Genomic DNA, 23919 nt, shown 5'->3' on the forward strand with positions numbered 1-23919 from the left:
AGGCTACTTTAATTAACAGTTATGTTTTCCTCTAACAGAAACGACCCTTCCACACTTTTCCAGACAACTACCTGACCACACAACCCACTCAGAGAAATTACTTCTTTCACAGGCGATGCTCCTTTCTTCCCTCTATCTCTTCTTGCTCGTTTCAATATCTGTTGATGCCTTGTGTTAAACATTGCGCTGGTGCGCACCATAAGCGTCGGCGGAGGAGCAGAATTATAACAACATTATCCTCCTCCCCCCCCCCCCAATTTATTGTAAATGTAGACTATATGGAAAGAAAAAACAAAAATTTGTGTTAATTATATGTCTTAATTTAAGTTTATTTTCTCTTTCATTACATTCTTTAAACTTTCATGGAACCACGGTTTTAGCGTTTATATATATAGAGAGAGAGTGCTTCCCTATAGCCTGGCTATATAGGCCTACGGCTGAGGGGAGGTAGATGAACGAATTTTTTGTTTTCTTTCGTTTTGGGGAGAGGGGCGCCACTGGGAAAAGTTAGTGAAACACTGTGTTTCTGTAAATTAGCTCTTCGATCAACTAAAAGAAAACTCGTGATCTACAGTTTTAAGACTCTATATAGGGCCTACTCTATATACCCGATTCATACATCAATAAGGATCGAGCTCTAAATTCTTTGCAAGAATTCTATTTTTATTTATGATTTCCGAGGAAATTTCAACGTTATGTCTCAGTGTTAAATTTTAGTAGAAATTCTATGGGGAATTCACGTGATAAATGTTGAAACACAGTTATCTCCTCTTCATTCACTTTTCGATTTAGTTTTACATTCTATCCTATCTTTTCTTATATATTACAGACGTTACTTCAAAAAAGAATAATTATATGTCCAACGCATTTCGTGTGTCAATCTATAATAGGCCTAATAGTCATGCATGTTAATCAAAATAAGTCGTAGCTTAGAAAAAGAAAAGAAAACAATCTTACGTTATACTAACTATAAAAAATTTTAAGTGAGATTTTTACCACGAAGTGTCTGCTTATACCAAACGGGTATGTACGTTATTAAATTATTTATTTATTTTTAGGCCTACCTAACTTATAGATCTATTGTAGTTAAAGCAGTTATCAGGCTCTATAGGTATTGCTCTGTAGGTAAAGCAGTCTCCCTAATGATATATAGGTCTGCATATTTGGAAGGCCAGAACGTCAAAAGCTAATTAATTAATTAAATAAATATTAAGACAATGCCATGTTATCTAGCTATTCGTGCTGTTATGTAAATTATATATAGTGACCATGTTGCATGTATTCCACACATACAGACTTATCTTATATATTTATTAAGTAGCCCACATTCTTATAATGTCATGATGTCGAATATGTCTAAATGCAGGGGCATCTAAAGAGGCCATAGCCCCCTAGCCTCCACATCCCTTGCTACGCCGCTGTCAATTTCCCTTTTCCTATAAGAAAATACTTTTTAATTAATCACCATTTATTAATTTCATTAATTGTTTAAATTTGTAATTGATTCTCATGTCCGAGAATGGGAAATAGGAGAAATAAAGTGTACAAAATGTGCACCAGACAGACAATCGGAGTGGTTTGATAGAGAGAACAAAAAGATCGCATAAGAATTAAAAACAAAATAATATTACAAAGTAACGAAACACTAAACAAAATAGCTAAAACCTTGTTGTCTAATGATTTATTATTCCAATTCCAGTGATTTAAATCTTTTTTTTTTAATGATAAATTTTGATCTAGATCTAGATCTATATCAAATCTTTTAAATCACTCTTGACCCGTGTTATCTAGCCCATGGAACTAGATCAGTGTTTCTCAAACTTTTTTGTCTGGCGGCACAGTAAAAAAAACTACAAAAATTTCACGGCACACCACGAAGAGCAACAGTTGTTTTATAATAAAAAAGAAAAAAGATTTTACCCGTTTTTAAGTATCACATTTAATGTGAAGGGTGTGCCTGTTTTTGAGAGCCAATTCGATCTAATCGAGACTCCAGAGCCGACAAACAAATTCGCATTTCATCGTCTATTGTAAGAAGTCTCTCTCTTTTCTTAGACTTGATTTCAGTCAGTGCTGAAAATCCAAACTCACAAAACCATGAAGATGCAAATGGAAGAATTATTTTGATTGCTTTTAAACTGATTGCAGGATATTAATTGTTGATTGAAATCCAAAAGACATCCAAGCTTTTCTCGGCAAAACTTGACTTAAGAACTGCATCGTTTTTTAAATCTATGAGCTGTTCTGCTTCTTCAGTTGTCAGATTTGTAGCTTCATTGTTTCCAAATGGATAGCTGACCCATCCATATTCATAACTTCCAATTGTTGGAAAGTAATGCTGCAATGCTGACTGCAGGTGTGTCAAAGTGTCCAGAATTTCGGGGGTGATTTCTTTATTTGAAGCACATTCATTGTAAGTAGGAAAGCAGTCGAAGACTCCTTTCGAGATCTTACTTTGCCACAAAGACAATTTTTCACCAAATGATTTTAAGTTTTGAGGATGCAGTGATGATGGTTTCCGATGATCCTTGAAGACTTAAATTCAATGAATTTAATTTGTCAAATAAATCAGAGAGAAATGTCACCTTAACCCACCAGATCTCGTCATGAATAGAAAACCTCCAAATTCTTTTTTTTTTTCAGCCTCCAAGAATGAAATCAGCTCAGTCTTGAGTTGGACGACACCTTTAACACTTTTCCCCTGGAGAGCCAACGAACGTTGGTGTGATACAGGAGACATTTGTTGTCTGAATCCATTGCTTCACAAAGCTCTGAGAAAAGTCGGGGTGCAAGCGGTCGAGATTTGATGAAGTTTACAACTTCAATCACTTGATCCAGAACAGACATAAAATTTTTCGGCAAAGATTTGAAGGCAAGAGCGTCTCTTTGGATCATGCAGTGAACAACTAATACATTTGGATTTTCTTGACGCACAAGAGTGACGAATCTCTTTCTATTTCCTTTCATGGAAGGACAGCCATCGGTGCAAACGCTGACACAGTTTCTCCACTGTAGTTTGAATAGCAAAATGTTTTCGTTCACCACTTTGAAAATATCTTCGCCTTTGGTCGTAGTTTGTAAGTCTTTTCAAAATAAGAATTTGTTGACACATTTTTCATCCTTTATGAACCGAATAAAAGCTAGCAGCTGGGCTTTGTCGCTAACGTCTGTGGATTCATCAACTTGAAGAGACCACAGCAGAGACACTTCATCGTCAGTCACGTCGAAGTGTTCGCAGATTTGATCTTGTAAATCTGACGATAAGTCTTCAATTCTGCGCGAGATAGTATCATTTGACAAAGGAACTTTTTTAATTTTTTCGGCGGCATCGGGTCCAAGAATAGTTTCAACAACTATTGCTAAAGCTGGTGCAATGACTGATTCAGCCTCTGTGTGTGCTTTCTTGCGTTTTGCTAATAACTGAGCTATATTATAACTTGCAATTAATCCCTTTTCTGGCAGCTTTAGGTAGTTCGTAAGTTTCTTGCTTGTTTATTTTGTTGAGCCCTGATGTTTTCAAAGTATTCCTTCGGTTGCGCTTTTACAGCTGGATGTTTTGTTTCCAAGTGTCTCTTCAATTTGCTTGGAACAAGTGCCTCATTCGACAGAGTTGCATTGCAGATCAGACAGAATGGCAACGGAGCATCTTCAGGTCCCGAAGATATGAAACCATATCCGATGTAATCTTCTTTGTACCTTCGTTTGGTTCCTTGCTTTTCATTTAACGCTTGCGCAGTTTCATTCTTGCTAACGTATTTCTCCATGGATAACAATGAATAATGCTTATTGATAATTTGTTATTATTAAAATTCACCTAAACAATTTACATGAAACACATCGCTTATTATTTGTAATAGTAGGCTAGTAGAGACTAACAAACACTTTCTTGTCTGTTTAAAGTTTAAATGCTGGTTTATTCAAGTTAGATCGTCCATATATAAAGGCTTAAAAGGAATTCCATTACCCCCCCCCCCCTATCTGTTAATGAGCACATTCTTTCAACATGCCAGCATTGTGGGTTACTGGGTTACACTAACAGGACGGGGCTGACAAAACAATAACATTTACTATCACATTATTATCGTAACCAATTCAAGAACTGACGTGAGTCTGCTAAGGCGGCCTACATTTGAGTCATTATAATAATATTTGTATAGTGGACAATGCCATAACGGCCATAACCTGAAGAGCTAACAACCCTTTCCGTCAATATGGAGCGACCCACTACTATTACTGGTCATTGCAAGTGGGGATGTCATCGCAACGTAAAAAAAAAATTAGTAGTAGGCAGACTTGTGTAACGCTGCACTTGTGGCTTTCTGAAAACTCCCGCGGCACACCTGCAAATCTTCGGCGGCACACTAGTGTGCCGCGGCACACAGTTTGAGAAACACTGAACTAGATTGTAACACCAATTTTACTTCTAGATGTAGATCTAGATCTAGACAGAGACATAGACTCTAGCTAACGATATCTTAGACACACACAGCCCTCTGAGACTGAGAGTTTTAGATTTTAGGTCTGTAACTGTAGACTAATCTAGATAGATCTAGATCCAGAATCTAGAATCTATATGATCTAGAAGTTAGATATCGGGATCCCTAGGCCTAGATCTAGAGCCTAGAGTCTAGAGTAGACTAGACAGTGTCACTGTCAGTAGACACCGTCACTAGACGTTTAGGCAGGATATACTCAATAACTGACTTAGTCTTAGTGACTAGACTATAGATCTAGAATCTAGATCGGTCTAGAGTCTAGACTAGATCACTGAGTACTACTACTACTGAGATCTAGTACTAGTACTGGCTGTCTGGTCGTGCGGTTTGCGTGCTGGACTGTCGTTCAGATTTATCGATGGTCCAGGGTTCAAACCCTGCCCGCTCCCATCCCCCGTCGTCCTGCGGGAGGTTTGGACTAGGAAGTAATTATCTTCAACTCTGAAGGAACATCCGAAATATGTAAAACATTTTACAAGGGAAACACTACTACTAGTCTCTAGATCTATCTTCTAAGGCTGTATTATATACTAGTCTAGTCTATAGAATATATATAATATAAATTATAATATACTATAAAAAAGTATAGTATATTATAATATAGATTATAGATCTACTGCTACTACTCTGTCTCTTGTCTCTAGTAAGTACTAAGTCTACTACAATACACTACTAGTATTAACTCTAGACTCTACCCTACTACAGTAACTTAACTTCTACAGTGCTTCTACTTAGATCTAGTATTCTAGATAGCTAGTACTTGAAGTTTCTAGTCTAGAACTAGATTTAGATGGATGGCTGCCAGGTTGTAGGTACTTCGATAAAAATTTCAAAATGATCACAATGCAATGGAACCTATTTGGTTAGATAGAGCTTGAGAAATGCTTTCCAATGATACCAATTTTATATTGCTGAGTTAATTGTGAGGGAAGTCATTAAATTTTTAGTGGCCAAAAATTAGCCTTTGTAAAGCAAAAAAAAATCTGTGACCGAAACAACTGACGGCTGAACTTTAATTAACTGTATTATAAAAGTCTTAAAGATATGGGGTTGAAACTTCACATTCTTTTTCATTAACCTGTATTCTGTTAAAACAAATTTAAAAAATAAGACCAAGCAATAAAATCTTTGAAAAAAAGTGAATTAATATATAAAAAAAACCTTCGACAAAAAATACAAATATATATAATATGTGAATTTGTCATCATATGAGCCCAAAAATCACAAATAAAACAAATCAGAGATCTGTAATGTCTTTTATTTTGTTTAATTATAATACTACTGTATTTAAATAGCTATTTATATGCATCAGATAGATAATTTTTATAAATTATAAATGAAAATAGCACTGCGCAGAAAAATATTTGCTAGAATTTAATGACTACAAGTTTAATAAACTTCAGTTTAAACCTTTTTGTAAAGCACTGGCAATTAAAATTATTAATGATTTTAAAATGCCTGAATTTAAATGCTTTAAAAATTAAATTGTAAATTTAAAATTTCTTGCATCAGACAATAAAATAAAAAAAGAAACCTTGCGATTTATTTAGAAGTTATTAAAAGATTTTTTACTTAAATTTTTGTGCAGTAATAGCTCATCATTTTAAAAATATAATGTACTCATTTATTAACTATTAATTTACATGTATACTAATAGAAAAAAACAACACACGAAAAAAAAAAAAATTAATAGTTTGCAGAGCTAAAAATATGAAGAAAAAGAAATTAATATTTAATATTATTATTTTCAAATATTTATTTTTACTTTAAAATTTGCACATTACAAAGTCATTATAATAAAGACACATTCCCTCTCCATAATCTAGCATTTAAACATTATAGAAGTTAATCTAAATGAAAAATTCCTATGTGTGCTTCTAAAAATAGGACATGATAGATAGAAATTGACCATTTCCAGTAAATCACAGTGTTGGTTGTTACTAAAAATAGATTTTAACCATCAACTTTGAAAATTAATATCTAAAGAGTGCGCCAAGCTACAAAGTTAAAACTTAGCACACAGATATATATATATAAATATGCTAAATTCAATAGAATTAGTGAGATCGTTGTAACTATAAACACTTTTATTTTATTTAAAAAATAAAATTTTACCCTTCTTTGTCTTTGTCTTTGTTAATTTTAATATCAAATATCTTTAAAGTGCGCCAAGAGAATTTAATGAAATTTGAAATATACACATTTCATAATATGATAAATTATTGTAGCATTGTTGCAACTTCTATAGGAAAAAAGTTGTAAAAATGTCAACTTTCACATAATAAACTTTTGTTAAGAAAAATTTAACAGATTGGCTTCAAAAGCAAATAAAAATGATCTCTGATATCTTATGTTTACAAAAAGTAATCACAATTAGTCCTGAAATCAAATACAATGTGCTAAAACTTTGATGGAAATGACCACCCCTAAAAAAGGGTAAAATGTGCTGACACACTTTTCAGCCATTTTTTGGGAGAAAAAAAAAATGGATCTAGGTCAGTTTATCAAAGTACCTACCAGTGGTTGTGCGGTTTGCGCGCTGGACTGTTGTTCGGATTTATTGATGGTCGAGGGTTCAAATCCTGCCGGCTCCCATCCCCCGTCGTCCTGCGGGAGGTTTGGACTAGGAAGTAAAATATCTTCAACTCTGAAGGAACATCTGAAACATGTAAAACATTGTAAACAAAGATCTATTTTATCAACCACTACATCTTGAATTTGATTATTTTCAGGCATTTTTTTTTTTTACAATACCTCTTTGCTTCTTGATATAGATCTACATATTGATCTAATAGAATTTCCTTTCCCACAGAGTGGGCAAAACCATCATGGGTGGAAACATTTCTCAAAAATGGCTCTAATGATTTGACATTTGATTTATATATTGTTGAGAAAAGAAAAAAATTACCAGCTAGTTGGCCACACTTGGAAAACTTTAGCTTGACCGTTATAATTTTTCAAAGTATAAACAAATTAATTTAAATTTGGTAAGATGACTAGAAAATCTTGAACTATACTTCGTCTGATATTTCCGCATGTAGGTCATTATAGCCATTAAAAAGTTCAATAATTTAATGTTCTAGATCTAGAGGCCTATCATTGGAATATTATAAAGTCTAGTAGATCAATACATTCGGTTAACCAGGATTTTTTCGTAAGTGGGGGTGGGGATGAGGCAGGGTAAAAAAATGTTCATTTTTTTTTTTTTTTTTTTTTAGAATCTAACATTTATATGTTGTTAAGAGTAAATCATTATTTCTCTATAAGATGTTTAAAGGGAGGTGTTATTGTACTTTTTTAATAATTTTTTTTTTGCTTTTTTTGTAAGTCATTGTCAGCAAAAAATAATTTAGTACGTATATGTATCATTCTTTTTAAATATATATATTTAAGGTTTTTGTCTTTGGCTATACTAAACTAATTACTAGAAATGGTAAATTAAAAAATAATTATGGTTCCTTTTATGACACCTTTTTTTTTTATTCCATTGTCCAGCCTCTTTCATCTCTTTTAATTATCAGTTGAACTTGATTGTTAATTCATTATCATGTTTTAATTATACATTATTAAGGTTATCATCATACTATCATTAAAAGTGCTAAACACTTTTAGACTATATTCATGTATCAGAGAGACTACTAAATAGACAGTCAGTTTCTATTGTCATATTTGTACTCATTTTCAATTAAATGTTTATAAATCTTAAACAGGGCAAATCATTATCAGAAAGAAATGAGTAGCATAAAGATAATAGATGAGTCTTACAAACATCCATTGTTGGAACTTCAACAAATCGCCTCAGAAAATGAATTGGCGTTTGATCATCTTAAGTTTGCCAGATTGATGGATGAAAAGGACCCACTTCGTCATCTGCGCAATGAATTTCATTATCCTAAGATGTCAGAAATTCTTCATAGTCAGTTTGTACCAATTTTTTAAAATGATTTAATTATTCTTTTTAGATATTTATTGATGTCAATAAAGCAATGAAGTAGAAGCTAAGAGACTTTTGATGGTGCCTGTTTCTATGGCCAACAGTTAACAATGGTGTCATGTAGCAAACACAATGACCAATCACTTTATTTTCCCTAACTAATGTGAGATACTGAGATTCAAACCTGGGACCCCTCAGTCCGGAAGCTAAGCGCTTTATCACTTGGCTATGACGCCCCAAGTTCCTTAACTAGCAAAGTCGAAAGCTCATTATCTATCAATTAAATCAAATAATCTTTTGTCTCTTAATTTCTATAAGAGCTGGTGAATTAGTGTTTACACATTTCCTTGTCCAATGGATTTGTGTAGTGTTTTTTTATATAATATATAATGCCCTTGCAAAAATTCGATAAAGATTTTTCAGCCTTATGGATTCTAGTTCGTAAGAATGACTTAAGTTGTTGGTCTTAAACAATCTTTCCTTCCCACATTGTTATGTAAGAGCCTACAATACTCTCTTAATTTGAAATGGTAGAAATAATAATTTTAAAAAAAAATTATTTTATTTAGCAATGTGCCTGTAAATGCTTAATAAAAATGTTTGTTTTATCCTGTAGCATCTGGTTTTCTATCTGACCCTGATTTGGTTGAAATAAATCTTTTTTTTTAATAATTGTATTTAGCGATGTGCCTTTAAATGCTTAATAAAAGTTTGTTTTGTTTCATCATGTAACATCTGGTTTTCTAGCTGACCCTGATCTGGTTGATGCCCAAGAAGACTGTATTTACTTTTGTGGAAACTCCCTGGGTCTCTGTCCTAAGAAAACTAAGGAGTATATGGATGTTGAGCTAGATAAATGGGCCAAGCGGTGAGTATGAATGATAACAGCTGATGGTTTTCTTACATTGAAAAAGCAAACACAAAAACTTTTTTTAAATGCTAAAAAAAAGGCTATGACATCAGGTATATATATTACTAATAATCTTTACATTTTAAGTAATAGCATTATTATAACATTGTGGTATTATTTTTCTTGGTGAAAAGGTTCTTAATTATTATACATAACTTTGACATTAACAAATTTAAGTCTTTAATTATATATTGGTTTACGATTTTTTCCTGTTTAGGCAAATGAACTTTTTTTTTTTTTGGTAACTTTTTGGTTTAGTATAGAATATAAAATTCCGGGGAAAAAAACAACAACAGTCACTGTTTGGAAACAGTGCATATTTCAGCCCTATTTAGATCAATCGTAATATCAAAAAAATTTTATTTACTTGCTATTCTTATTAAACGAACACTTTAGCAAAGATTTTTACTATTTAGGGTGGAATTTCTTTTGGATATAGCAGTTTCAATATTTGAAGTCTTTAAATTGTGGTTATATGAAAAAAGATAAGCTTACCCTTTTTTTATTTACAGTGGGGTCCAAGGACACACCACTGGAGAACTTCCTTGGGCTTGGTGTGATGAAGTCTTAGAGGCAGACATGGCAAAGATTGTTGGTCAGTAGTAAACAGTTCAATAACTAGAGCCTGGGTTTTTATTCTGAGTAGTATCTCAGTTTAATTCTAATAAGATTAGGCCTATATACATGAAAAATAACTGCTAAATTTTTTTTATTATATGTTTATATCCTTATTTGACCTTTTATTTTTAATTGTTGACCCCTTTACAATTTCCTGTCGTTCTTTTAAGAGTTTATTAATGACATCTGTTTCTTATGTTTCTCTGATAATGTTTCTTTCATTATCTACTTTGTCCTTTATTACACTTCCAGAATGAGTATTTACTTCTCTGATCACAATGTGTCTTCTTTATGTTGTTATGTTTCATAAGTATCTTTCAAAATTTGTCTGGTGTTATTCTGTATGTCTACTTTGCTGTTTTTTTTTCTCAGGATGTACCCAAGAAGAAGTGTCTATCATGAATGGCTTGACTGTCAACCTTCATCTTCTTCTGGTTTGTAAACCAATTTTATTTTTTTTTACAATCTTACATCACAATCACTACACTTATAACTAACCAATGCATTAGTCTACTGGTGTGTCTTAAATATATTAGTCTGGTTGTATGTAAGCACCTTTCATTTAGACCATTTGGCTATAACTATTGACACATCATGAAAAGTCTTAAAAAGGCTCTTCAACAAACTGAATTTGAATCCCTTATATTGTATGCAAGTAATACATTATTTGAGTATCCTACTGATAAAAATGTTGACTCTTTAGTTATTAATTATAATACTGACCTTCTACCACAAGCCAAGTAAATTTTATAGTGTTATGTTTTTAGTGTGATTTTATAGTGTTTGTTAATAGTGTGTGTTTAATCATTTTACTATTTAAGCTGTTCATAATGCACTTCTGTATGAAGAGTCTAATTGTGAAAACTGTTAAGGAAACATTGAACATTTTATTGTAGGTCTTGAATTTCCAATCTGACAATCTGAATTATCCTGAAATGGTTACTTATTTTTGTTTGTTATATGGTTATGAAATTCAACAGTGCTTCATTTAACTTATAGAAGTTAACTCATATTATTCACGCAAGATTACAATAATAAATTAAGAAATTTTTTCCATTTAAATTTAATTTATGTTTCTTTTACATGAGTCATTCATAGTTATGAAAATCTCTAAATCATGAAAATTATTTTATATTTTCTCAATAAATTTCCCTAAACTCATAATTTTGTATAAATTTTACTTATTCGTATTTTTTTACTTGTCATTATATACAATATATTTTTTTGTATTGACAGATCTCTTTCTATCGGCCATCAAAAGACCGGTACAAAATTCTTTGTGAGGACAAAGCCTTTCCTTCAGATCATGTAAGTTGCTTCTGATATGAAGTTAAGACAGTTACTGTTTAATTCTAATATGATGACACAATTACTGATGAAGCATTGATAATAGAATTGATGATAATGTAACAGCCTTAGATAATTGTCTTTGGATTTTGAAGATACTGACATATGTCACCTTGACATCTGAATAGAAATAATAATGGATTATCTGCTGGAAGGAAATTCCATTCTCTCAATTTTACTTCATTAAAGAGAAATGTCTCTTGTCGATGATTTGTGATGCAGTTTTCCAGATTATTTCACTAACACTTCTATGCTAACCATTACAACTACTACTGTAGTTTTTAGTGTTTAGAAATGGCTAAGCTGATCTCTAGTTTAATAAATTCTTCCTTCCAGGCCAAACATTTTGTGCTCTGTAACCACCACAATAAATGAACAAATAATCATTAGAAGATGGCTCCTGAACTTGGCAGTTGTTTGAATAATTTGTATTGCCAATTTGATACAAATTTTAACATTTTTTCACTTATTTAGAATCTAATGGAAATCATTTTATAAGTTTCCAACTTTTAACTGACAACTTGTCATCACATTTCTTTGTTGTTGTAGTTTTTTTTAAGTACAACAACAAATGATAAAAATGTTAACTTGGTTATAATCATATAGAATTTGTTTTTTCTTTCACATACCCTGTAGACACAAAACAGACATTTAGATTTATAACAAACAATTATTTACATTTGATTAGAGTAACACTATTAGTAAACTTAGAGACACCTCAGGACAGAAGAATAAAAAGTAAAGTAGCTATAATACATAAAACAAAACTATAATTTACTAACAGAAAAACAAAAACTAATTAAATACTCAGAAAGACACAAAGATACAGAAACATTTTTTAATACCACTTGCTAGGACAAATTCGTACAAGTGCTCCTTCTTCCCTAGTGCCTTTAGAGAATGGAATGGGTTGCCTATATCAGCCAAGAAAACCAACGACTTAGGAGAGTTGAACTCACTGATCAACATGCATGACTAGATTGAAACATGAAATGCGTAGGATGTAATTATCTTCTCTTTTGACGTAGCGTCTGTAAAATATCAGATAAGAAGAAGATCAGTTGGTGTTAAAGTTAACTTTTGTGTTTTTACATTGCCATGTTTCTTAGAGCATTAGCTTAAATATGATGAGCTCATATTTTTGCCTAGTCTAATCTGTTAAGCCACTGAGCATCAATTAATCTTTGCCTTTTCTTTTTTACTCACTTCAAAATGATTAAAAATGATTTTTTTCAATTGTACTGTTAATTTTTTCCAGTATACTTTTGAAAGTCAGGCCAGACTTCATGGATTCAATCCACAGGATGTGATGATTTGTCTTAAACCAAGAGAGGTATTTGAATTCAAAGTTATAGGCATATTTCTTATTCCACATGGTTGGACAAATTCATACTAGTGCTTCTTCTTCCCTAGTGCCATTATAGCAAGGAACAGGTTACCTGAAGATGAATGACTTAGCAGAGTCTATTTTAAGTCTCTAATTAACACATGCACCACTAAATTAGCACTAAATTAGCACATATTTATTTATATAATTGTAATTATCTTCTCATTAACTATAAAATACATACAGTAAAATACACACAATAATTGTGTGTTTATGTCATTTACTTTAACTATAGGGGGAGTTCATTCTAAGGCTAGAGGATATACTGGACGTGATAGAGAAGAAGGGAGAGGAAATAGCAGTAGTCTGCTTCTCTGGTGTCCAATACTACACTGGTCAGCTGTTTGATATACCCACTATAACGAAAGCAGGTCAGGCCAAGGTAAAAGACTGTTGTTAAGTTCATCCAAATAAAATCTAATACAAGTCTCTTATCATATCCTAAGTGGCATTAAAGTATCATAATTCTTTTATCAAAACAGATGTGACATTAAATCATCACAATACTGTTTCCAAACCTGAACACAGTCAATAACACTAAATCATCATTAGTCCGCTATAAAAGAAAAACATGAATGCCGCTGACAACATTGAAACATCATTTATTTAATTTAGTAGATTTACTTATTGATTTTAAACTACAGTGCAGATTATTGTAATAAGCCTTGACACGACATGGCCTAAATTGTGCTGATGTGCTAAAAATCCAAATGTAAAAAGCCTTTATTTTGTTTGTTTAGGGTTGTTACGTAGGCTGGGACTTGGCCCATGCTGTTGGTAATGTCCCTCTACACTTGCATGACTGGCAGGTGGACTTTGCTTGTTGGTGCACTTATAAAGTAAGTTTGTTTCGTTAAATATGCAGTGTCTCTGCATCTATGAACAAGTTAATACTACCTTACTTTTTCCTGTCTTTGCCAGAACTCTGAAGCTTTTCATTTTTATTGCAATCATTATAACTTTCTATTGGCAGTACTTGAATGCTGGTGCTGGCTGTCTGGCTGGGCTGTTTCTACATGAAAAGCACAGACTGCATGACTTTCCCAGGCTGATGGGCTGGTGGGGCCATAACCTTACAACTAGATTCAAGATGGACAATAGTGAGTTTAGGAAAAAACTTTTCTGTTACATAGAGATCATGGTTAAAAAATGAAAATGTTCAATTTTTTTAAAAATTATTTTTTAGAAAAAAAAAAGGGAATTTTAGTCTAAATACTTTCATTACAGATTCTCCAAAAAAAAAAAAAGTGACTGTACAATTTATCAGGGTAACTATTAGTTGAATTCCAAATAAATAGGAATCTTTAAAAAGGGTGAATAGGCAAGAGGGTTTTTCCATTCCATTTTAACATCTCTATGTGCTAAACAATTACTGAAATATTTTTAAACAACTTTTTAAAAGCAACCTTTTTTTTACAAAGCTTTCATAAACTCACTCACTCTGTCTGGTAAAAAGTTAGTACATATTATTTCTTCCTTTTCCATTCTTGGATCAAGTTGAAATTTTGCACAATTATTCATCTGCTTAAACAAGACATGATTCAATTTTTAAAAATTAACCTATTAGTCAATTATTCAAGTTGAAACTTAAAACAATCATTTATTGTACCTAATTAAACATGAATCAATAAAAAAAAATTTAACCTATTAGTCAATTTATTATTGTATTGAAATATTTTGTTTGATATTGAATAAGGGAAATAATTATTTACATTATTGAAGGATAGTTGTAAATGTGGAGCTCTTTCCCTTAGATAAGCTATGTTTTTTTTTTTTTTTTTTTAAAAAAGGATTTTTTTATGTAATTATGTTTTGCTTGTGCTATTCTTTACACAGACATGGAAGTCTATCCTGGAGCTAGAGGCTATAGGCTGAGTAACACGCCAGGTTTGCTGTGTCCATCTTTAAAAGCTAGTCTAGAGGTTTGCACCTTTACACCTGTACTGTGTTCAACTATGACTTCTTTGTGAACTCACTGTTAAATCTTCATTTACTGTTACTTCTTTGCTATCTTACTTTTCATCTTCAGTCTTATTATGTCATCAACTTACAGTATCACATTCAACAATTCAAAACAAGCTCTCCAGAATAATTTGACTCTGTAACCCTAAAAGTTCTGCACAAATATATTTATTTAAATATTTGAAAATATAACCATAATCCTTTGCCAAGAATCAGATTTGTAAATAAACATTGAATAGTACTTTACAAGTTAATATTATGCAGTAAACCAAATAAAATTAATTTTTTGTTAATGTGTCTTTCTTTCTTCTTTGTTCTCATTTTACATGTCAGAGGGTTCAGATCAGTAATCCTATAACCACCACGCAGTGGTTTCCCGATCAGGCAGTTCTCTGTATAGTTTTTCTTATACAGGAGGGTTTTGGGGCCAGAGTTTTGTTTGGACCTCTTGATATAGTATGCGACTTTGAAGAACATGGTCAGCATTCTCTAGTGATGCTCCTCAAGGGCAGGTTTCGCTAATCTCGACTTTTAGCTTCTGGAATATATGTTGTCTCATTCTGTTGTGTCCGGTTCTAAGTAATTTAATTATTTAATTTAATTGTGTAAATTCCATTATTTCACTATACACAAATGCAATATAGGTTTATCTGTTACAGTTTAACCTTCTAGTTTGAATGCATAGAATGTTAGGGAATTTTTCTTTAAAGTTTTCACTTGTACTCTCAGGTTTTTAATAAGACAAGCTTAGAACAGTTACGCCAAAAGTCATTGCTGCTGACTGCATACCTTGAGCATCTCATCAAAGAGTCCTACCAAAGGCCAGAGGGCAAGTCACCAAAAGAAGACAGCGAGGCCATCTATATTGACATTTTTACCCCGTCAGACCCTCGCCAGAGAGGGGCACAACTGTCGCTGGCTTTCAACGTGTGCATAGAGCAACTATTTAAAGAGCTGGAGAAGAGAGGAGTTATTGTGAGTCTTTATTTTAGTTTATATACACAGTCAAACCTCAGTGTTTCAAACTGTACGTTTCTTTGCTGAAGTTTATTGTAACTAAATTTAGGTCATCTCTACCGTTTGATCTCATTGCCTCACCTATTTGTGACACTTTGTTCGAACTTAATACAAACAAAATCAATTTCTAACTTAATGTGATGACAAGGTAAACAGATGTTAGTTATTAAAAGTTTAAGAATCACATTTCATGATTAAAAAAAGAAGTATAGTTCCCCTTTCAGACCTTGTGATCTATAGGGCAGATGATGTAAAGGTCATCTGTTTCTGTGGCTCAAGTTATCGAGGGTGTCATGTGGCCAGCACAATGACCAACCGCCTTTACTTTTCCCCAACTAATGGTGGACTCAAAGGTGCCCTAAAGATCCTGAAAGTAAAAATCCCAGTCTTCACCATTTCATGATTAACTTGGAGAATAATTGTTGGCCTCTGAAAAAAAACTCTCATGATGATTTTTAAGATCAAAGAGAAGCCCTTGCTATAGCAAGTAAATAGATCACCAGCAGACAACTTTGTCTGCATCAGATCCATCAAAATATTCAGGGTGCTACGTGCTCTGCATATTTACTTGAAATACTACACTTCTCCTTAATCTTCGGACTTAAATTGGTGGATTAATCTTCTTTTCAATCATTTTTAAAAATATATTAAGCAAGTCAAGTCCACTTGGGACTTGCAGTCCTTAGAGAAAAGATATATTGTCAGGTTCACCCCGTTTTAGGTCAACCTGTAAAAGAAGATGACCTATGCAACAATCCATCACTTTTACATTCTTCAGCTGATAACCTAAACAACAATCCACCACTTTTACATTCTTCAGCTAATAACCTAAACAACACTCCACCACTTTTACATTCTTCAGCTGATAACCTAAACAACACTCCACCACTTTTACATTCTTCAGCTGATAACCTAAACAACACTCCACCACTTTTACATTCTTCAGCTGATAACCTAAACAACACTCCACCACTTTTACATTCTTCAGCTGATGACCTAAACAACAATCCACCACTTTTACATTCTTCAGCTGAGGCCTGGTTCTCTTCTAGAGAGACTTCATTTCAGACCTTAACTCTTTCACTGTGAATTATTTTGATCAGAAAAAATGGATTTAAAAAAAAAATATTTCCTTTAATAAATTTAAACTGGGTAGGAAAAACAAAATGTATTTTTAAAATTCATAAAAAAATGTTAGATTGAAAGATTTAACCTTAAAATTCTACATTTAATCCATAAATATTTAAAAAAAATCACAAACTTAAACACTATTTGTCACTTAAAATTTAATAAAAGATAAAAAAATGCACTAAAAAATAATTCATATTTTGGGTCCAGTGATATAAACTAAAAAATTGTAACCACTGACACAATGGTGTCACTTTTTAAAAAAAAATGCCATGGTCCTGTATACAATTTACAACCAAAACAAAGAACAATAACTTTCACATGGGGCAAATAAAAACTAAAGAGAGATACAAAAAGTTGAACTTTATAAAGAGTGAAATAAATATTGTATTTCAAGTTACTTGCTGATAGTAACGCGGCATTCTCCAGCACTAGCAAAGTTACTCGCTGAGAGTAACACTGCACTGAAAGAGTTATATCAAGAATATAAATTCTGCATAGACCAGGACTTATACCCCTAACCCGGTGATCAGAAGCCAAGCACTTAAACATTCAACTCTCTTATTCCTTAAGAGTAGTTGAAACACTTGATCTTGAATGATCATTCAGAGATGTTAACACCATTCTTAGTGATGCAGAGATCCTGCTTCATTCTTTAACTTTTGTATTCATATATTGTTTTCTTATCTTACTCATTTTATATTTATCTATTTCTTTATGCAGGCCTTAATTAACTACAAAAGAATTTAAAGAATTTAAAAAATACAATTTTTATGAATTTAAATGGCAAATACAACTTTCATGATGGAAATACTTGAGAGACAAAAATAAAAAAATTTCTGGGTTTATTTATTTCAGAACTAACACTGATTTCTCAATATTTTCAGTGTGACAAGAGACTGCCCAGAGTTATACGTATCACCCCTGTCCCTATGTACTGCAGCTTTGAAGATGTCCACCGCTTCATGGGTTGCCTGAAAGATGCCTTGATTGCTGCCAAGAGCTCACTGTCACATGTTGATGTCACTAAAGTGTAACAGGGGATGTCCAAGTGCAGCCAGGAACTTGTGCTTTAAACTTGTTTTATACCTCAAGATATTCAAACAGTTGTGATAAAACTTATGAGCTTTACATACAATTTGATTTTGGTGTTAGACTTTCACTTACATTGTTTCAACCTGTAGTAAGGAATTATAGAAACTGTATAGTTTATTTTAATGAACAGGACTTTATAATGAATATTGTTGTTTTTTTTCTGATCATTTAGTGTTGTGATATTTGCATTTTTTTGCAAACTGCACAGACTGTTGTAAGTCATTAAAACTTTTGAGGAAACATTGGTCATTTATTGATACAAGAATGAAGTGTCTTGCATTGGTCTGTGTTGTCTAAATATAAATGTTACTCAATCAAGTGATATGCTTAATAGATTGAAATACATTAGATAGCTAATTAGTTTTGCATTACAAGTCTCAATAGCTCTAGAGATCTCAGTTCCATCTGAGTGGTACAAGTTGATGTAATGTATGATATTCTAGTCTATTCCAGAAATGTGATGTTACTTTAGCATAACATTTTGTTCTGTTTTTGTCTGCTGCTGCTGTAGTGTGACTCTTTGAATTATTCTTTAAGGCAGGACATTATGCATGTTATAATTATGTATGTGTGTGTGTCCTATCTAGTCATTGCAAGCATGATTTTAAAATATATTGTTACGTTTCATCGTAATCTTGAACATAAAAGATCTTTAACTGTTGGCTTCCATAGCTTCTTTGGATAAATGCGCATGTATACTGTTGTAAACCTCTGGACTTATATAGTGTTAATGTTTGTCTCCTGGTGATCAGAGATGTTGTTTCAAATGTATATGTAATTTATAATATTCAGTTGTTTTTTTTTTTCAATATTCAAGATCTGTATCTTCATTGACACATTTGATATATAGCAATTACAGTTATAATTATTACTTCTATTTTTTTTTTCTATTTTTTAATACATTAGAAAAGGGACACTTTCACAAATAGAGTAGACACTGCGCCACTGACCTAACCTTGAACATTGCTTACAGAAATTGCAAATAGATTCTGTGTCTTGCAATATCTAGGGTAGACCTGTCTCTTGAAATACTATATGACAAAAAGTGAACACACTAAGTTCCTTTAATGTATTCTTTTTTATGATTAATAATACTAGTCTGGTTTAACAAGAGTTATTTCATATCAATGCACAATTGATATTCAAACATAACTATTCCTGTTAGACTTATTTTATCAAAGCATGTGTTGAATTGTGGGTTTATTAGAATAAGTTTAAGGACTCCACTAAAATATAATTTTTACATATATAAATATATATATATATATATATTCTACTCAAAGTTGACAATTTTAAAGCTGCCTTTAAACTACCCACTCCACAGCAAATAAATATATAATTACTTAATGTTTGGTCTGTGTAACCCTTAAGATGTTATATCCAGAACATTCAATAGGTTTGAAGTTAAAAATGTTCATAAGTGGTTACTTGATGGAGATGCTCAAAATGATCATTTATTGAATTATATTATGTTGTACGTAATCAAAATGTTCCAGCATTACGTTTTGTTAATCATTTCTTTATGTCCTTACTTAAAATAATCATCCCACTATATGATAGCTAGAAATATTTTTTCAAGGATATATTCATTAAATGATAAAAAACAATTAGAAAGGTATATGCCCTGCTGCTTGTCTGTTCAGCTTGACAGAGAGTCTGTTAACTTTTACTTTATTACTTAGCCAAATATGTATTACTTAATGTTAGCAGACTTTGAGATTTATTTAATTTGGTTCAAAAATGTCCAGTCATTAGGCTGGCCTTATTGCACCCTTGTTGTTACTAGTAGAGTAAACTACCCCTTTCAGACTTTTCAATCTATAGGACAAATGATATAAAGGTTTCTATGACCAACAGTAAATGAGGGTGTTATGTGGCCAGCACAATGACCAACTGCCTTTACTTTTCCCCAATGGTAACAATTAGAGTTTATGCTCAGAGACATCCTAAAAAAAAATTGAAAATCAAAATCTCAGTCTTCACCAAGATTCGAATGCGAAACCTCTCAGTTTGAAAGCCAAGCACTTTACCTCTCAGCCACCATGCCCATTGTTATTACTAGAATTGCCTTAAAAACTTACCTCCTGATGTCAAACAATATTTTGGTTGTGATTGGGAAATGTTTGCTTTTCAGTGAACTTTGGTCTCTTGTGTCGTCTGTTCCAAGTAATATTTCATTTCCAATAATCTACACCATTTCTCCCCAACTTGAACCTATTCATTTCCCTAATTTGAAGCTACATGACTGCTGCATCACATTTCTCCACTTTGTAAATTATTATCTCTTTTAATATTTTACTCAATGATATTAAAAACCTTATAACTGAAATATTTTTTACAACTCAAAATATTTAAAACTTGCTAAATATTTAAATCTTGCTTTATTGATCTTATCTTTCTTTATAATTTAAGAATACAACATCAAAAGAGAGGGATACTTCCTTCACAAGTCACTGCATTTTTGCAATTTCTCTAATCAGGTTTGACATTCGTGGACAAAAACAGATGGGTGGACAAGGTTCTCAAAAATAGCTGTAACATTTGTCCTAAAAATGTAAGTTCTTTGGGAAAAAAATTACTATCTATTTGGGCGTACTGGAAAAAACTCTAGTATGACTTTTATAATTTTTCAAAGTATAAAAAAAAAAAAATGTGTCAATTGGACTTGAAAATCTTTACCTTGAACAGATTACGTTTTCGGATATTTCCACTTGTAACACCTATTCATTAGAATTTGATAAACTAATGTTCAGGAATGTTTTAGGGCACTGTCTTCTAAGTCAAGATCTAACTATTGCTCTATTATATGTAAAAAGGAGAAATTGTCTTTTTTAAAACTAATTTTGTATATTTTTCTTGTTAAGTCATATATTCAGAGAACTATTTAGTAATATATATGATTTTAGTAAACACATTGGCACACTTATATACATCTTAAAGTCATATTTAGAGAACTATTTGGTTGAAAAATTTATAAAATAAAATAATAAATAGTCTGCAGTTATTGGTACATTAGTAAATGTGAAGGGAAATAGTGGCAGCCTTTCTAATGGTAAGATAAAAACGAATCCCTTTCTCTTGGTGAACTGTAGCTGCTGTAGGCACTTTTTGCCACATTTAGCATCAACTTGGAAGAAATATGTTTAACCTTGATTAGCTTTACTGCACACTTTCATCATGTTGCTTGAAATGAAAATTAAGTTTGTCAGATTGTTTCTTAACCTACAGTTGGGCTGACATAAAGATTTAGTTTCATTACTTTGTATAATCTTTAGGAGCTATGAATTAATGTATTCTCAAAACGTGTGTTGTTTTTACAAAGTTTATATCAAATCACTCTGTCAGTCTGTTTGGCCAAAAGTTTGTTCACGATATTTTTTTCCAACACCCTGTCTCAGATCAAGCTGAAATTTTTGCACAATTATTTCTCTAACCTTACAACACAAGAATCAATAACAAAACATTAACCAATTAGTTAATTAACTATTCCAATTAGTTAATTAACTATTGGTAATAAATTACTTTGTTTGGTATCGCAAGCAAGGGAAAGAAATAGTACTGACTGAAGTGGTGGTATAAGTTGAATTAGTCCCCTTTACAGATTGTCGTCTGAGGCTTATTTTCAAATTTAATTACATGACTGATCCAAACTAATTGATACACTTAATATAAGCTTTGTTTCTCAAAAAAAAAAGTATTTATTTGTATTTTGCTTGTTTGGCATAGTGTGTTTGTGGTTAGTGTTCAAATATGTGTGCTCTTAAAGCTAAGCTTTCAGTGTGATCTAAGTAAAATTAGTTGCCATATAAACTTAGCTCATTACTCTTGGAGTCTGATCCTATATCCTTGTTGTTGTTTTCTTTTATAGGCGATAGAGCACAAATGTGAATACTTATGTTATTGTAGTGTTGCTAAATTGTTTCAATGTCATTGGTTTGGTCACACGATCCCATAGGTCACATGTGCGTACAATCAAATGTATGAATTGTTGTTGTTGTTTTTATCATGTATCTATGAAATAAAATGCTTAATCCTAACTATAAAAAAATAATTATTGTATTGCCTATAAGCCATTTGTAAATGTTGACTCCACATAAAGCCCTTCAGTTACAGGTCTTCTTTAATATGCTTCTGTGCTTAAAATTTTTTTTTTCTAACGTAATATGATGATCTTGATTGTTTAAGCTATGAAAGTTAATTGCTCAATTTGTTACATTTTTTTTTAATGCGTGAAATGATGAGTTGTTGTTTGAGGCAAGGTGAAGGACGTCCTAATTTGTCACCTGCAAGACATTTAGACCAGGACGCTATATTCTTTTGTTTTCTGATGGAACTAATGAGCTATAACTCCTGAGGCATGTTACAGAGTATTAGAACAGAGTTGTCTGTCATGTGTCACCGTTAAAAGCATTACGAAAATGTTATTGTGATCATAACCAATGTTACATTATTATAACATGTTAAAGAGAATGAATACATATATAAATCAATTAGTTTATGTTTCCTTATGAATTCTCGGCCTGAATGACTTTGTGTGGGTCACAAATTAGTGAAATACCAGCTGTGTCGAAGCTTTCATTGGCCTTTGGTCTCCTTATGAAATCAGTTCTTTTGTTGTCACTACCAAGAGTAAAAAAGAAAGTACAATTTTAAAACCTAGGCTTGGTCAATGTTGCTTTGAACCCAGGAAGTTATATTTATTGCAAGTTGTTTGTTTTCCATCGCGTTTATATTGCGCGTCCTTCATGCCAAGTGTCCTCTAGTTCAATCTCTTTTTGTGGAATGCAGAGAGAGGAAGGTATCTGGGCTTCTTAAATGCTGTTTACCGAGGACTCGTAAAATCTAGATGTCAAAGGCACATCGTAGTAGGTTTCCAACCAGTGGCGTAGCATAATACCCGTGGGCCCGGGTTCAAGAATATATTGGTGGGCCCTCTCCTACAATAAGACCAATACAATGTATGACAAAACAATTGAGTCATCTGAATGTATTGGTACATTGACCAAAAGACATTCCAATGCAAGTAGAGAGTCTTTTTAATAATCTTACTATGTTTAACTCTGTTAGAACTCCAACACGAATGAAAAGTCAATTTTTTGTACAATTTTTGAACAGAATGAAACGAGTTAACGGAGTTTCAAATCTATCAAGAACTGTTTTAAGAGTGCAAGTTCCCCTCCCCCACATTGACATTCCTAAAACACTTCTTAGTGTCAAACTTTGAAATATTGATACAAACAAGTTCTACGTCCATTTCTTAACAGTAAATAGATCGAATATGTATTTACTGAACATTTCTCTGGCCTTCTAAGTAGCAAAGTAAGAAACCTGTGCAGCTATTTCTAAATGCGTGAGCGGCGTCTTCTGATGAAGCAATGCTCAAAAGCCATTCTAGTATCCAATCATATTGAAAGCACCTTCATAGCTTTAGCCTAGTAGTTTAGTTAAGAATATTTTTTTTAATTACTTGGAGCATTTGATCAGCTTACGTTTGATACTCACATAGATGAAAACCTAGAAATGACTATCTAATTTCTATTTCTTTCGATGTTCCGTCATGGGAGATCACTGAACAGTATCAATAAAATAATACGAATTTGATATCAACTTTTTAGTTGTCTTGAGTGATGCCACAAATGAAAAAAAACAAATGACGCAGAATGGATGTCCTAATGTACCGCAATTTTTTCCAGAACTGCATTGCTCAACAGATCTATTATCTCGTTTTGAATCTGTTGGGCTTTGATTTCCTGTCAAATTTAAATATTCATAGCAATTTTCTGATGTTTTTGTATAAATATATGGCGTTAAACTTCTTTAAGAACAATGAACCAAATTTCAACCAAATACTAAGCATTGGTCAGAGAATGACACTATTCCATGATCCATTTAGTTATTTCTCTATCTTCTAGAACTTGTTATCAACCTGCTCCCCATTTCGACTTCCTCCTTAGTTGCAATAGCACAAGCATGTTCAACTTATACGATTCCTATGTTAACACTCTGCTGTTTCTTTGGCTTGCTA

General features: G+C 32.3%; 1 protein-coding gene across 4 annotated transcripts; it reads left to right on the forward strand.

Moving 5' to 3' along the window:
* The first annotated feature begins 781 nt into the window (after nucleotides 1-781).
* Nucleotides 782-22384, forward strand: LOC106074372 (kynureninase-like). 4 transcript variants are annotated; one of them, XM_056015748.1, is made up of 13 exons: nucleotides 782-1023; nucleotides 8207-8412; nucleotides 9178-9298; nucleotides 9853-9935; nucleotides 10331-10392; nucleotides 11195-11266; nucleotides 12564-12638; nucleotides 12928-13074; nucleotides 13433-13531; nucleotides 13666-13792; nucleotides 14529-14614; nucleotides 15384-15629; nucleotides 17687-22384. In XM_056015748.1, exons 2-13 carry the CDS (start codon nucleotides 8229-8231, stop codon nucleotides 17834-17836), a joined length of 1452 nt encoding a protein of 483 aa, XP_055871723.1. In that variant the 5' UTR covers nucleotides 782-1023; nucleotides 8207-8228; the 3' UTR covers nucleotides 17837-22384. The 4 variants fall into 4 exon arrangements, with proteins under 4 accessions (XP_055871723.1, XP_055871722.1, XP_055871724.1 ...); XM_056015747.1 differs by lacking the exon at nucleotides 782-1023 and adding an exon at nucleotides 4377-4519; XM_056015749.1 differs by lacking the exon at nucleotides 782-1023 and adding an exon at nucleotides 5121-5139.
* The last annotated feature ends 1535 nt before the right edge of the window (nucleotides 22385-23919 follow it).

This window comes from Biomphalaria glabrata, chromosome 17 (genome assembly GCF_947242115.1).
Source record: "Biomphalaria glabrata chromosome 17, xgBioGlab47.1, whole genome shotgun sequence".
Lineage (NCBI taxonomy): Eukaryota > Metazoa > Mollusca > Gastropoda > Planorbidae > Biomphalaria > Biomphalaria glabrata.